Source organism: Rhea pennata, chromosome 5 (assembly GCF_028389875.1).
Source record: "Rhea pennata isolate bPtePen1 chromosome 5, bPtePen1.pri, whole genome shotgun sequence".
Taxonomy (NCBI): Eukaryota; Metazoa; Chordata; class Aves; order Rheiformes; family Rheidae; genus Rhea; species Rhea pennata.
The window spans coordinates 59,089,151-59,102,539 of NC_084667.1; the positions used below are offsets into that span (position 1 = coordinate 59,089,151).

The 13,389-nt window shown below is 37.2% G+C and overlaps 1 protein-coding gene across 9 annotated transcripts in view; it reads left to right on the forward strand.

Annotated features, from left to right (window-relative positions):
- The window catches only part of MARK3 (microtubule affinity regulating kinase 3), a 60,025-nt gene that overhangs the window by 10,535 nt on the left and 36,101 nt on the right, over nt 1-13,389 (forward strand). For all 9 annotated transcript variants that reach the window (XM_062576918.1, XM_062576916.1, XM_062576917.1 and 6 more), the window contains 2 exons: nt 3,092-3,283; nt 9,403-9,456. In XM_062576918.1, coding sequence (XP_062432902.1) covers nt 3,092-3,283; nt 9,403-9,456 — 246 coding nt within the window. The remainder of the gene's footprint in view (nt 1-3,091; nt 3,284-9,402; nt 9,457-13,389) is intronic.

Consider the following 13,389-nt stretch of genomic DNA (forward strand, 5'->3'; position numbering starts at 1 on the left):
CAACTCAGTGTAGTGCCATGTAAGTAGTACAGCTGTATTCCTGGGATACTGTACTTGAACTTAACGTGAACCTTTCTCTGATATACCGAAGAAATATCCTTGTAGTCCTGTGCAGGACATCCCCAGTCCCTGATTGCTGGGGATAGCAATATTGGAGGATGTTTTTAATCTACCGTCAGCAGTTGCTGCTTTTTCTAGCTGGTCTGAATAACTTGACACTTTAGTGTAGCAAAAATGCTGACAAGGAAGTTCTCTGCATTGTGTGTTGCAAGTTTTGCTGGAAGTCAAAGCTTAGGGAGGCGTAGAGGATTGACATTGCTGTGCCAGTGCATGCAGAGGCAAATAAGATGACCTGAATAGTTACTGTTAGCCTGGCATTAATGGCATGTAAAATAGTGAAATGGCTGATGAAAGATTTCAGTTTCTTTAGGAAACAGTCGAGGGTACAGTTCCTTCATTTGAGTTTTTGGGGGGAAATTGGTCTCGTCAGCCCTTTCTTTGAGAATGCTTGACTGATAACTGTTGGTCCAGTTGTGATATGAGGTAAAGTAAACAAGGAATTGTTACCAAGCTCTTACATTTCTAATGGATCTTGTTACAGATGTACTTCTTGTTCCTGTGCTGTTTATTAGCATTTCAGAAGAAACATGTTTCTCCTGAAAACTTTCATGTAGGATAAAGATTCCAGAGTATTACCTTGGGCAGGATGGACCGATCATTAGGAATATATATAGTAAACTGGATGGAAGGAAAGTCTATTTCACTACAGCCATATGTGAAATCTTACTACTAAGGAGTAAGGATGAAAGTCGCTGTGTGTGTTAAGGGAGGGGAAAGCAGTATTTTTTGAAACAGAGTTGAGGTTGATGTTGAATGATCAGATATACATGGCCTTCTGCCAAGAAGAGTTAGTTCTGTTCATGTGTAATGAGTGGAGTGTTGTGTAAAAGATGTAATCTGTGTTTGGGTCGTATCACAAGTGCTGCTGGGTTGACATGTCCAGCATGAATATCACAAAAGACGTTGGAAGAATTGGAGAGAGTTCTGAAAAGAACTGCACAAGATGTTTTCTAGTCTTCAATCATTTCTTGCAGCAGCATGTTTAGGGAGTTTGATATACGTATAATTTATTAAGGTAAAAGGGTAATGTGACCATAGTAAGCAAGTATCCATCTGGGAAATAGAAATCTGGTAACATTGCAGCCAATAGTGGTAGCCAGGCAATAGCAAAACACTAAAGCAAGGCTGATACTAAAACATTATATACGTGTACCACATGTTTGGGGAGGGATTTCATTTTTCTTTTTTTTTTTATGGTAGCTGTTGAAACAACTTTCCAAGAGTTATGGTAGACTTCCTATTGCTAATATTTCTTAAATGAAATGAATGTCTTATTTTTAAAAATAATTTGGTCATAGATGTTGGGCTCAGATTCAGACCAAAAATCTTATGATGTCAGAGTATGACAACAATGTTACATAAGATTATTAAATAGAATATAAGATTTGCCAAATGTCAGGCAGCATATATTTGTTCATTTGTGCCTACACCATGATGGTTAGCTGTTCAGTTATGATCTTACATCCCTATATTGCCATGATTTTTCAGACTGATTTGCTCTATGCCACATTTTTGACTTGCTGCTGGACTTCAGCAAGAGAATTAGAAGAGTTGGAGCTAGCACAAAAAGGGGTTAGAGGGATAGATAACTGAATAGGGGTCCATTTGTGGCGGGAATAAGAAACATGGAAAGTTAAGTGGCGAAAGGAACAGACTGAGTGCAGGACAAACAGAGATGACATTTCACTACCATGTATGATACAGACCTCATGGAATGAAAGCAAGCTATTCGGATTTTCAAAGGAACTTTGAAGTTCTGTTCCTAAACTTAACTAGATACTTGCTTAGAATTTGAAGTAAAAATAGTTCTTTGACATTTAAGTTAAGCAAAGATTTAATTGAGGAAAATACTTCTAGATGAAAGTAATTGCTTTAGAGAAGTATAGTATCAGCTGTTATAGTTGGAATTGCTTTAAGAAGGGGAGAAGAATTAAGCAGGAATATATTCTGCTTTCTCAACTAAGTCTACTCTGATGTCTTTAGGCAGGAAACAAGATCCTGAAACTTTGGGATACCAGTACATTTAGCCTATAATCTTCTGTGTGACTATATGTTTACTCCAGCTGGTTGCTGAGCATTTATAACTAATACTTTAATTAGTGAAGTTGGTGTATTGACCTCAGGCATGAATTGAGAACTAAGGGGAATGAGGGAGACCTACTCTTTCAGAAACAGGTACAGTAAATGAAAAATGTTTCAGTAAATGAAAAAGTATTTTACTGTTATCTTAACCATATGATCTAATGAATAAAGAATAATGTAGCTATAATATGTACTTATTTATTTATATAATTAATATATATTCAGAGAGCTTAAATGGAAGGAACTTAACAAATTAGAGCATGTATCTCAGATTGGTGGTCAGCCAGTTAGTGTCTGAGGTTTCTATATGATTGAGATCAGTAAGCTTTCTTTCCTTGTTCTTGAGAACAGCTTGATTATTTTCAGACTGTAAGTTATTTAGAAACAGGAGCTCAGTACAAGAGGAAAGTCTCCTCTAAGAGGAACTCTTATTATTTTGTCAGTAATACTAAACTGTATGAAGATGAGTATTTTACTGTCTGTGCTCTTGGAAAATCTTTGTTCGTGTCTCCTTTCAAGAGTCTTTCCAGTTGGAGTTAGCAAACATAATGCCACCGGGGAATAACGTCAAACACCTCCATATTCCGTAACTCTATAATTTTGCAGTTCATCTAAGTTACTAAAAATGCTTAATTATTCTTGTGGTTCAACTGTAGATCCACTTGGTCTTTACCAGGTGATAGGTTATGAAATAGATACTGTGTTATGATCCAAGAACCTCTTGAGAGTCTGTGTTAGAGTAAAGTTCAGTGAGAATCTGAAGTTTGAATTGGAGCCTTTGAAGGTATTTTCAAAGGAGCTGCTAATGTTTTTGAATGTTGTATGCTGCTTATCATTGACATGTTTTGTCTTCATTTCTCAATCTTATCTGTGTATGTTTTTGTTGTAGCAAACGTCCCATGGAGACGGACGCCAGGAAGTTTCCTCTCGAACTGGGCGCTCTGGAGCTCGTTGCAGGAATTCTATAGCTTCCTGTGCAGATGAACAGCCGCATATTGGAAATTATAGACTTCTTAAAACGATCGGAAAGGGAAATTTTGCAAAAGTGAAACTGGCAAGACACATCCTTACTGGCAGAGAGGTAAAGTGGTACAGGTGTAAACAATAGGGAATTGCAGTAGGTCTGAATGTTTTCTTGGAGTAGCATCATCAAAGTCTGTCAATATTTAGCTTTTTTTTTTTACTAGACAGTATTGCCACTCTTGTAGGAAAGATAGAAATAGAAAAATGGATTTTCTTTTTAGCAATGATTACAAAACAGTTGTTCTTTCAATGGTCTCTTAATTTTGTATTTTTGTCAAGTCTTTGTCCAACTGAACTGTGTTCAAGTTTGCTATTAGAATTTCTTCCTAAATTCTTCATTCCCCCAAAAAGGGCAAAAAATATAGCAATTAAATAGGCTTTTTGGAAAGACTGTTTTTTTGCTATATTTAAGCTGCACGGTTCAGGGCTGTACTGGGGGTGAAATTGGGAATGGGAATTAATATACTTTCTTGATTATGGTACTCTGTGTAGCTTTATGAAAGAAATACTGTGTTTGGGCTAGTCAAATGTATCATCCCAGGATGCTTCTGCTAGTATCTGCAGTGTTGGACTGACTTGGGACATTCCAGTCTGTTAGGCCCTGGTTTGTGTGTCTGTCGCTCTGTGGAGTGTAGTGCAGACAAGCCTTCGCTTTTATCTCTTCGTAGTGTCTAACACAGCTCCATAATTAGCTTCTGCATGCCAATGCAGTGTAATTAATAACTTCCATCTAACGATGGTTCTGATTTGGCGAGCTGTATTCCTCTTTGCTTGTTACAAAAAGTGTTTCTTGTTGCTATTCTAATAGTAACTTTAATTACCACAAGATGGAGAAACACCTTATATACCAAGTGTTTGCCAAACCTATCTAATGAAATAAATGCTTGTTGACATCAGTCAGGATTTTTAAAGAAATCTGTGTGACTGACTGTAGTGTATTAGGTGAATTTCTTTTTCTAAGTTAATATGGAATCAGTAGCACTAGGAGCAACTGAGAGGTTATCATTTTGGCAGAGCTGTTAGGAGAGTTTTTTTTTTTTTTTTTTCTGGCAGTTTTGGTGATCAGTTGTCTTACAATATTAAAATGGTGCTGATTGCTAGACAAAGCTTCTATGTATTTGCTTTCCACTTAAGTTCCCTTCTCTTTTTACTGATATTTAACACAGGAAATGTAAGTACTTGGTTAGTACTTACTTGCTGCTGTTACAGGCATGGGTGGTGAAGATAAGTATCATGTGGCCTATTTGGAGCTTTTGTCACGTATTGTGTAGCAAAAGTTGAACAGTTCTGTGTTCTTTTTTCTTTAATGCACATAATTGTATGTTAACCTTGGATTCAGTACTTCTGAAACTTCAGCAAATACTTTGGGAGTGTAAAATCTTTGGCCAAACTCATAAAGATTTAGGTATTAACTTTCTGTAGCTCTCATGGAATAGATTTCATGTAGTCAAGTCAGAGCATAAATACTTTCCAGGATCTAAACACAGATTTCTGGTTACCTGGAATGAGTGTCATCCCCTTGAAGGCAGCTCTTAACTATATTCCTGTAAAATTAGCTCAAAGTATTTTGAACTTGTCTGCCCTTTATAAGAGGGATTTGTAAAGTGTTCCCTTCCTGCTAGGAAAACTATGCTGCGTTGATAATAAATACATATTTTGGATATGTATGACCAGAAATGTTCACAGTATTCTAGATAACAATTTCCAGTGTCACTAATTTTTCCTTACCCTTGCAGAAGTACCTATCTCATCCATTTTAAGATGGTAGCTACCTCTGTCATGGTAGTCACTTTCCTTTTTTTTCTTCCCCCTTGTGATCAGTGGCTGTACTTTGTAGTGCTGATTCTCACTTTCTTTGCGGCTGTAGTCTCCAAGGTTGTTTACATCAGTTTTCTGTTTTATTTGGTGATGCTTCTTAACTCTTTCAACAGACTTACCATTATGATTTGCCTTCCTGTGCGCAGGTCACCAATGTAGATATTAACAGAATTGGTCCCAAATCTGATCCTTGAGAAACTCCATTACTCATTTACTTGAAATCCCTTTATCCAGTTTTCTTAAATTTTTACCTACAATTCAGCTTACTGACTTCAATAGTTTCCATGTGTCTTCACAGATGAGACTTTTTTTGTAGTCAAGATAGTTGTATCTGCCATGTTCCCATTTTTATTCAGAAACTGGATGCAATTAACTGTAGGGAAAATATGTTGCATTTTATCCATTCTCTCCATTTCCCTAATTTCTTCCTTCAAATCTTGAACTAAAGAATTTTGTGATAATTGGGTCTATTAGAAGGCTTGCAAATGCTGCCTTCAGTTTCCTCTTTTTATTAAAAGAGGGTGAAATTGGATAATTTCTATCCTATGCTGCCATTTTTCACTTGTTAGATGTTAAAAATCTTTACTACAAGAATCCTTCTTCTTTTAAATACATGACTCTTTAAGTCTGGGATATTTTTTCTCAGTCTTGCCTCAGAGTGCACTCATCTCTCTGAATTTCTTTCACCTTATAATATTTTGTTTTTATGTACTCGTTCTTGCTGACCATCCTGCTTTTGTTCCTTTTTTCTTCCCAATCTGTATATTGAAACATAAAATATTTATTTACTTGGGTGTCACACTTAAGTTAGCAATGATACAGCAGAGATCAAAGTTGTTTTGACCCTGCTTATCTTCTTGTTATCTTTGTGGCTATTCTTAATGTCTTTAGAAAGGTCTAGTTCGTTTTTACTTCGTGGCAATTCCCTCTCTGTATCACTGTGCTGATTAACTATTTAATCATGCAGCAGATCCGTACTTTTCTGTTGCTTCTTGCAGATATGGGGGGAGGATATGTTTGTTTAAGTGTTCTGCTGGGGTAGTTCCTATATATGAAGCCCTTCCCTACAAATTTTCCTGTTGCTTGAGATATAGCTCTCATGTTTCCATCTGGAGTAAGTATCAGGACTTTTTTATGCTCCTATCTTTAGGATATACCTGTAAAGATGTATAATGAGCCTACCCTCGAATTACAGAAAGGGAGAAATGTGCAGTCCGTTAGGGGAGATCAGAAAACAAGCCTGACTTGGATGTTTTGAGTCACCCTGCCAACGAGTGCGTGTCCTGTTTCCTGCAGAGGTATCGAGGGTTAGCTTCCCTGCACTAAATCTGGCATTTGTAAATAACTTCGTTTGAGCTCTTCTATCTAGTAGACTGTTTTTTGTAGTCTGTTTACCGTTCTGAAATCAAGAATCTTCATTGCAAATCTGCTTTTGTTAATTCTTTGACTTTAAGTCATGCATTTTTTGTTGTAACTTATCAAAGGTTATTTCCTCTGACAAATTTTCCATACTAGTCAAAACTAATCTAAAAGGTAGAATTACCTTTTGCTGTTTCCAAGATGGTTGGAATCATAGCCAAAAGTATATGGACCCTTCTGTTTGTTAAAGGCATAGGTTCAGTCAATATCCAGGAAGTTCAGGTTTCCTGCTAAGACGGAATTTGCTCAGAATCCTTTCAGGATCCAAGTGTGACTCGAAGGACTCTGTTGTCCTTTTTTTCTTTTGTTCATTCTTTTTTTTTTTTTTTTCCTTCCATTGAAAAAGTTGTCAAATTTAAGAGGGAGAAAATACCTGAGTGGTAGCCATTTAGCCAAGCAGCTCACAGTGTCTCAACCTTTTTTTTTTTTTTTTTTTTTTTTTTTTTTTTTTTTGACTGCTTTAATGTCTGCATTCCAGCCATGTAGGAGGAATGTCTCAAGTGTTGTTACTGTGAATAGTGAAAGCAAAGTTGCTTTTATTTTTCCTAATATTCTCACATAGAATATCACAGCTGATGTTGCAAAGTACTGGTGTAGGTGGACTCTCATTTTTCCAACAATGGCCATAGCACTCAATGCTTGAAATTTTTCCAGGTTTGCTTTCTATACAGAGAGCAGAATGTCTACTTCAGAAAGCAGTTTGCTTCACTAACTATGCTTAGTAAAACTGGATTTTCTTTCTCAAGCTTGTCAGGAATATTCTTGGGGACAGGCTCCTCTTGCTTGTGGTTTGGAGACCTTATTATAGAGCCTGAATATGTTCCCTGTTCTCATCACTTTAAGCTCTCCAAGTCAGTGTTAGCACATTGTACTTTGTTCGTACAGATAGGAATTCTCTAAATTCATCTTGCCTTTAAAGTTATAATTAGTGCACTGAACAATCATGCAAGTTTATCTTTTGAAAATTTAGGTGTGTACTGGTGGTGTATCTCCAGGGCTGAAATTGTTTGCCGGTGTCAGAGACTTCTTTCTTCATCTGGCGCCAGTGCACAGAGGTAACAAGTGACTTACATTTTGCAGGAACCCAATGCCTTAAGAGTTCATGGGCGTGAGTGGTGGTGGTGGTGTTGTCTTTCAAAATTCATCAGAATTAGTACAGCTGAGATACAAATGTAACTTGTTCTGAGTAGGATGCACTTAACAAGCAAACAGCTGTGTTCTGTGGCATGGTTAGTCTAGAGACACCAGATCATTTTAAAATAACATTATTCTCTGTTGAAAAAGGCAGTGGTCACTACATCCAGTCTAGTTTTAAGAGGTTGCAGAATGTAAATAACTTCGTTACCTAGGTGAGAACAGTTCAACAGACATAAAGGTAGAGATAAAATCTTCCTTGGTTTTGTACACAGCTGCAAATATAATAATGCCTCTACTCTAATGTTTTGTTTTTGAAGTGATTTCTCAAGATTTTGTGGTGGAATTTTGCCCCAGGGAGTACAGTGATCTTTAATTTCAATGGCATGCATTAGAAGAAAATATTCCCCAAACAGAAGTGTTCTTAGCCTCTTGGTGTCCTTGCACCATATGTTGCATGTCAAATGGCTCAAAATGTGTCTTGAATTTCAGTTTCAGAAAACTCCATACCCATTGTATAAAATACCTTGATGTGCCCAAATGTTGAACACTGTTTTGCTCTCACCCTCTCTGTCATGATGTTCCATCCATCCATGTGTTTCTGCACTGAATTGAGGGCAATAAGTTTGGTTTTTTTTAATGTATTCTTTATTCCATATGTTTCCAACCCCAAGTTTGATAAGAGGACAGAGATGAAGTGATGCAGGGAAATGGGAGCTGTAGCATGGGAGGGAGCAGTGTCTACTATTTGAACCAAAAGTTCAAGGGGAATTGAGCCCTTGTTTAGTGCTAGTGAGGTATTATAATCAGCTGAGTTGCAGCATCTAGCTCCTTTGAAAGGCACCATCTTCCTGACTCCTGTGGAGTTTCTTCTGGCATGTTTAACCTCTAATTTAGGATGGAAAAATACCAATTGGCACATAATTCTAGGAAGAGTCCCACTTCCTGTTCTAATTCATCTAATATCCAAATTGCATTGCATTAAGTTCCATCTCTGCTGCCTGTGCATTGTCTTAAATCTTCAGATTCTGACTGGTTACTGTGGTACTGAATTTCTCTTTCGGTTATCTTGTGAATTTTTTATTTTGTTCTTTAGCATTTCTGTGCAGTATTTACTGAGAAGATGAAAAGCGGTAAAGGAATAGATTTTTCCAAATTGTTGCAATACAATTCATGGGTCTCTGTTAATACACACGAGTGATATTTCTCTTCATTATCTGTCAAGGAACAGAATGATACAAATATTCAGTGAATTTCCAAAGATGACCTTAGTTCTTGCAAAATCTGTATAGCATTACTTTGCTATGAAATTTATGCTTTAAAAGCACGTTCACAAGTTGGCATTCCCAGTTATTGTTCCATATTCTGTATTGTAACTATGCTCTGTAAATATAATCTCCAGGCGCACTGCTCTCTACCAGGGTACTATCTAGTATTATAAGTTCCAGTATAATACATTATATTATCCACTGTAGTATAGTATAATGTAGTATATAACGTGTGTGTATATATATGTAATGTGTTACTGTTATGTCAAGCAAAAGACTAAGTGAAGTTCTCTCTTAATAGCCTTAAAATACTAGGGTTTTTTCTACTTTCCTGTTTAGTATGTTGCAGTAGAACTAAATTATCCTTCAAGCATCATATCCAAATGCTCACAGGTTAAAACAGTCTACAAGTATGTAATTTTCTGAAGATTTTTTTTTTGTTATTTTCATGTTTCTACTTCTGTTACTAGACCTATCCGTTTGTAACAAGGCTACAGTTGCTCATACTGAAAATATTAATTATTTATTCTTCCTCTAGGTTGCCATAAAAATAATTGACAAAACACAGCTGAACCCAACTAGTCTACAAAAGGTAGGTTTTTATGTTTAGTCTTTCAGCTGTTTTGTAACTTATTTCCTTCCATTAAGCCTGAATGCCTGTGCTGGAGAATCTGAAGTGTTTCCTGCCTTGCACACATCTGACTGCTTTATTTAACTGGGTTTGTAATGGATGTTTTTGAAAGCCATGCAGTTGTTCAAGATGTATATGCAATTTTATAGATGAGTTTGAACAGAGCTGTAAACTGAGAAAAGTGTTACTAGCTCCTCTTGTTTTAAGCTAATGAAATATCCTGAGACTAAGATGTCATCTGGCTTCCTTTGTCTCTAAAGCACAGTCTGACCCTATAGAGAGGATGTTTGTGGCTTGATGTCATGCCCCCATGTCTCCCGCATGCTGGGCGTTCTGCTAAATTTACAAATAGAAAGCTTGTTCTGTCCTCTTAAACTGGTCCTGAAAATGCTGCCTCAGGACTGAAGGCCAAACATTATCCATGCCCTTCACATATTTTCTAGCGGAAAAGGTACTGCAGTTTTCAGGAACAAATTTTAGCGTGGCTGTTCTGGTTTCTTCCCTCTAGCCTCAATTGTTTTGTGTGCTATTACAGTTGTATTGCCTTATCTGTTTTAGTAAGGAGTGATAGATCTTGCTCTTTCATCAAACAAACCTGCAGGAAGTACATTTAAATGTCACTTTTACCTAGGACTTTTCTAACTCTCCATTCTTTTAAGCACTGCAGTTAAAGGCTTTTTATTTACTTTTGTATACTTTGATAAAAAAGCTCTGTGCAATGTTTCTATTTGAGAGAGTACTCAGAACTTACCTGCAAACAAAATTAAACTGTACAACCAAAGTAAACTGAATAATATACACATTTGGATTTTATGCAAATACTAAAAAGATCTTGTGATTAGATGTTTTTATCAAAATTAAAGCTGCAAAGGAAATTGGAAAAATACACAAGTTCTTACATTGTATGACTTGATTGAAAAACAAGAGAAGAAAGAATAACTCTTCCAAGTCTGTAGCAACTTTGGTACTTCTTAGTGACCCTTTAGGCCATAGAAGAGGAAATAATGTGGTTCCAGTTTTCCCAAGGATTTTTTCATCTTAATCTCTGACTTATTGGTAATTTCTGGGAAAGCAAGGAGGAAATAAAATGTAAATTAGGCAATACGGTAAGTTAGGTAAAGTTCCTTGTTGAGTCTTTGGTTCTTCAGTGTGTTCAGTTTGCGTTCATATCTCTGTCTCAGTTGTCATTTTATTTATTTTCAAAACTTATAAAATTAGATATTTTAAAATGTGATTTGTGGATTGGTACTGTCCATTGCTACATTCTGAGCATCAGTGACTTTTTTAACCCTTAAATGGAAGTCTGAAGGCTTGGCACAAAATAGTGAGTAGGAGTTGGATCAAATTTGAAGAGTGAAATTGCTAATTTGCTCATTTCTGTAAGGTTGTTTGGCATACGTACACAGAAGAAGGTCTAGCAAGGTGTAATGTTAGCGTTCTCAATTCAGAAATGGAAAGTCATTTTCTTAATTTTAAGTGCCTGCTTGTTTATAGTAAGCAGAGTAAAGGTAGACTTTAATACACAATACACAATACCAGTGTTGCTTCATCTAGGCTTTTTGCAACCTCTTCTTCCAATTCCCCCCCCCCCCCCCCCCCCCAGTATTGCTGGCAATGTCATAGTCTCAGTGTATTTGAAGCAAACTACACATTTGTGGATTCAGGGGAAAAGAAAATGGAAGTGCTGCTGACCTTGCACTTTTGGAGGGAGCGATAAAATATTTGAGGTATGGTGGGGAGGGAAGGGCTGTGCAGAGGAGCGGATATGGTATATAGTGTCTCAGCTGTGATGTTGCTGCATATCATGTTCATCCTTAGGTGGTGAAGCGAGTGGTGATTGACTTAGTCTGCTGAGTCTGATCCTTTGTCTCTCATCTTCCACACTGATACTTCTGCTGCCAGAAAACAGTTAACCTTGTGAAGGACCTGCCTTCCTTTTTGAAGCAGCAGTAGTCAGTGTGTTGCTGCAGTAAGGTACTGGTGGCTGCAGGTTTGGCAGTTAAGTATTCAGCAGTGCAGTTCTTCACAAGGATGCGGGTTCCTGTCTGCTACTTAGGCGGGCTGTGGTGGCCACAGGCAGCTGCTCTTGACTATTGCGAGCCTCAATTAGGCTAATTACTGCTCTACTGCTTTTGCTTTAGTAAAGAGGAAACTGTAATGGGTACTTCCCTGCTTTAAAAGAAAAGGGAATTCTTAGCTTTTTTCCCATGGCAGTGCTGTTAGTCATATTCATTATTCTCCAAAAATGTACTTGTGTACCCCCCCGCCCCCCCGTGAATATCAGTCTTGCTGGAGCAAGTGTTGGTGCTACAGTAGTTCACTTCCTCCTAGACCAAAAAAACCCTTTGTTTTTTCTTTATTCCATTTTGCATAAGTAATTCCATGATATGCAAGACTTTTACCAAGGCTCTGTAATACACTGAATCACTTCTCATTTTCCTTTTTTAGAACTTGGCTCCTCAGCCAAATATTTTGATTGTTATACGCAGATGTTTTTGCCACTTGTTTGGGCACCTTGTTTTGTTTAAGGCTTTAAAGTTCTTAAGCCATCAATATGTACAGTGTACTTTCTCACCCTTGGTCAGGCAGTATTTTACAAGATGCAATGAAAAGATGAGAATTTGAAGTGCATAGACCTTTCTGATCCTAATGTATTTTGTCTGTGTTTTGGAGTTGTGATCTGTTTGAGGCAAATTTTTTCTTGCATTGTGCAAAGGCCTCCTAATTGAGGCTTGCAATTATATGTAGGGCATATCCAGTGGGGAGTTTATCAGGAGACGCCTAATACACAGCTGAGGCTTAAGCTGGCTTAGGACAGTATCTTGTGAAAATCTTTCTCCCTTTGCGGGGCTGGGGGCTGGGACATGGAGAGCTCTCCATCTGGCTAGTGTATGGACTTGCTGTTTAGCAAACATGTGCCTTTTTCTGTGTTTTTTATAGTCGCTTGTGATTGAAACTCTTGCAATATCTAATGCAGGAACTCTTCTATTTTATCTTTCAACGTGTACCAAGACAGCTTAAAAAACAGTTCCTTCTCCCAGCACCTCATTCTTTTAAGGCGTATACTGGCACATTGAAGTTCAGGTAACATTGATGCAGGGTTATTACTCAGCATGTATCTGTGCTTCCACTGCTAGTTTTCTTTTTGTTCGGTTTTCCCACTAGCAGTATTAATAAGTGCAACTCTTTCCATATGTCTAATATGACTTGCAGTCAAAGGATAAGGCGACAGCAAAACTGAAAGGCATTTATTTTGCAGACTGAGGATGTTTATCTTTGCTGAGTGCTATTTGTAGAGCTCCTGAAAATGAGCTGTTCAACAAGTTGGGAGTAGTTTTTAATCTTTGTATTAGAAATTAAACTGATAAATTGATAGTTTGCCCTTGTCTTATTAAGACAAGTAAATTTTTCAATTAAGAAGTAATTTTCAACTTCTGAGTAGAAAGCCTTGATGTTGTCTTGCTACACCTTCTTCTGTGTCCATATGTCAAAAGACCTCAGGTTCAGCAGTGCATTTTGTTTTTGTTTTCCCCATGATACCTGACTCTTTAATGAACTGTAACGTGGGCTTTAGAAGGTGTGGAAATAGGGACTACTTCATTTTTTGAAAGTTGATGCACATAGGTTATCCACATTTTGTTCTTCCCAAACACTTCCTTTTTATCAGGATACTTTTCAAAGTATCTTATTCCTCTATCAGAAATAGAATATAATATTAAACATTTACAGATCTTTGGCATTTTGACAAAGAACGCAACTTTAAAAGCAACAGAAAACTTTTGGGCAGACCATTTATATTTGGGGGAGTTCTGGTTTTGATGAAGCTTTCGGTCAAATTCATTCCTTATGAGTTGGTCCAGATGAGCACCAATGTTTGCGTAAAGGGGAGTAGTA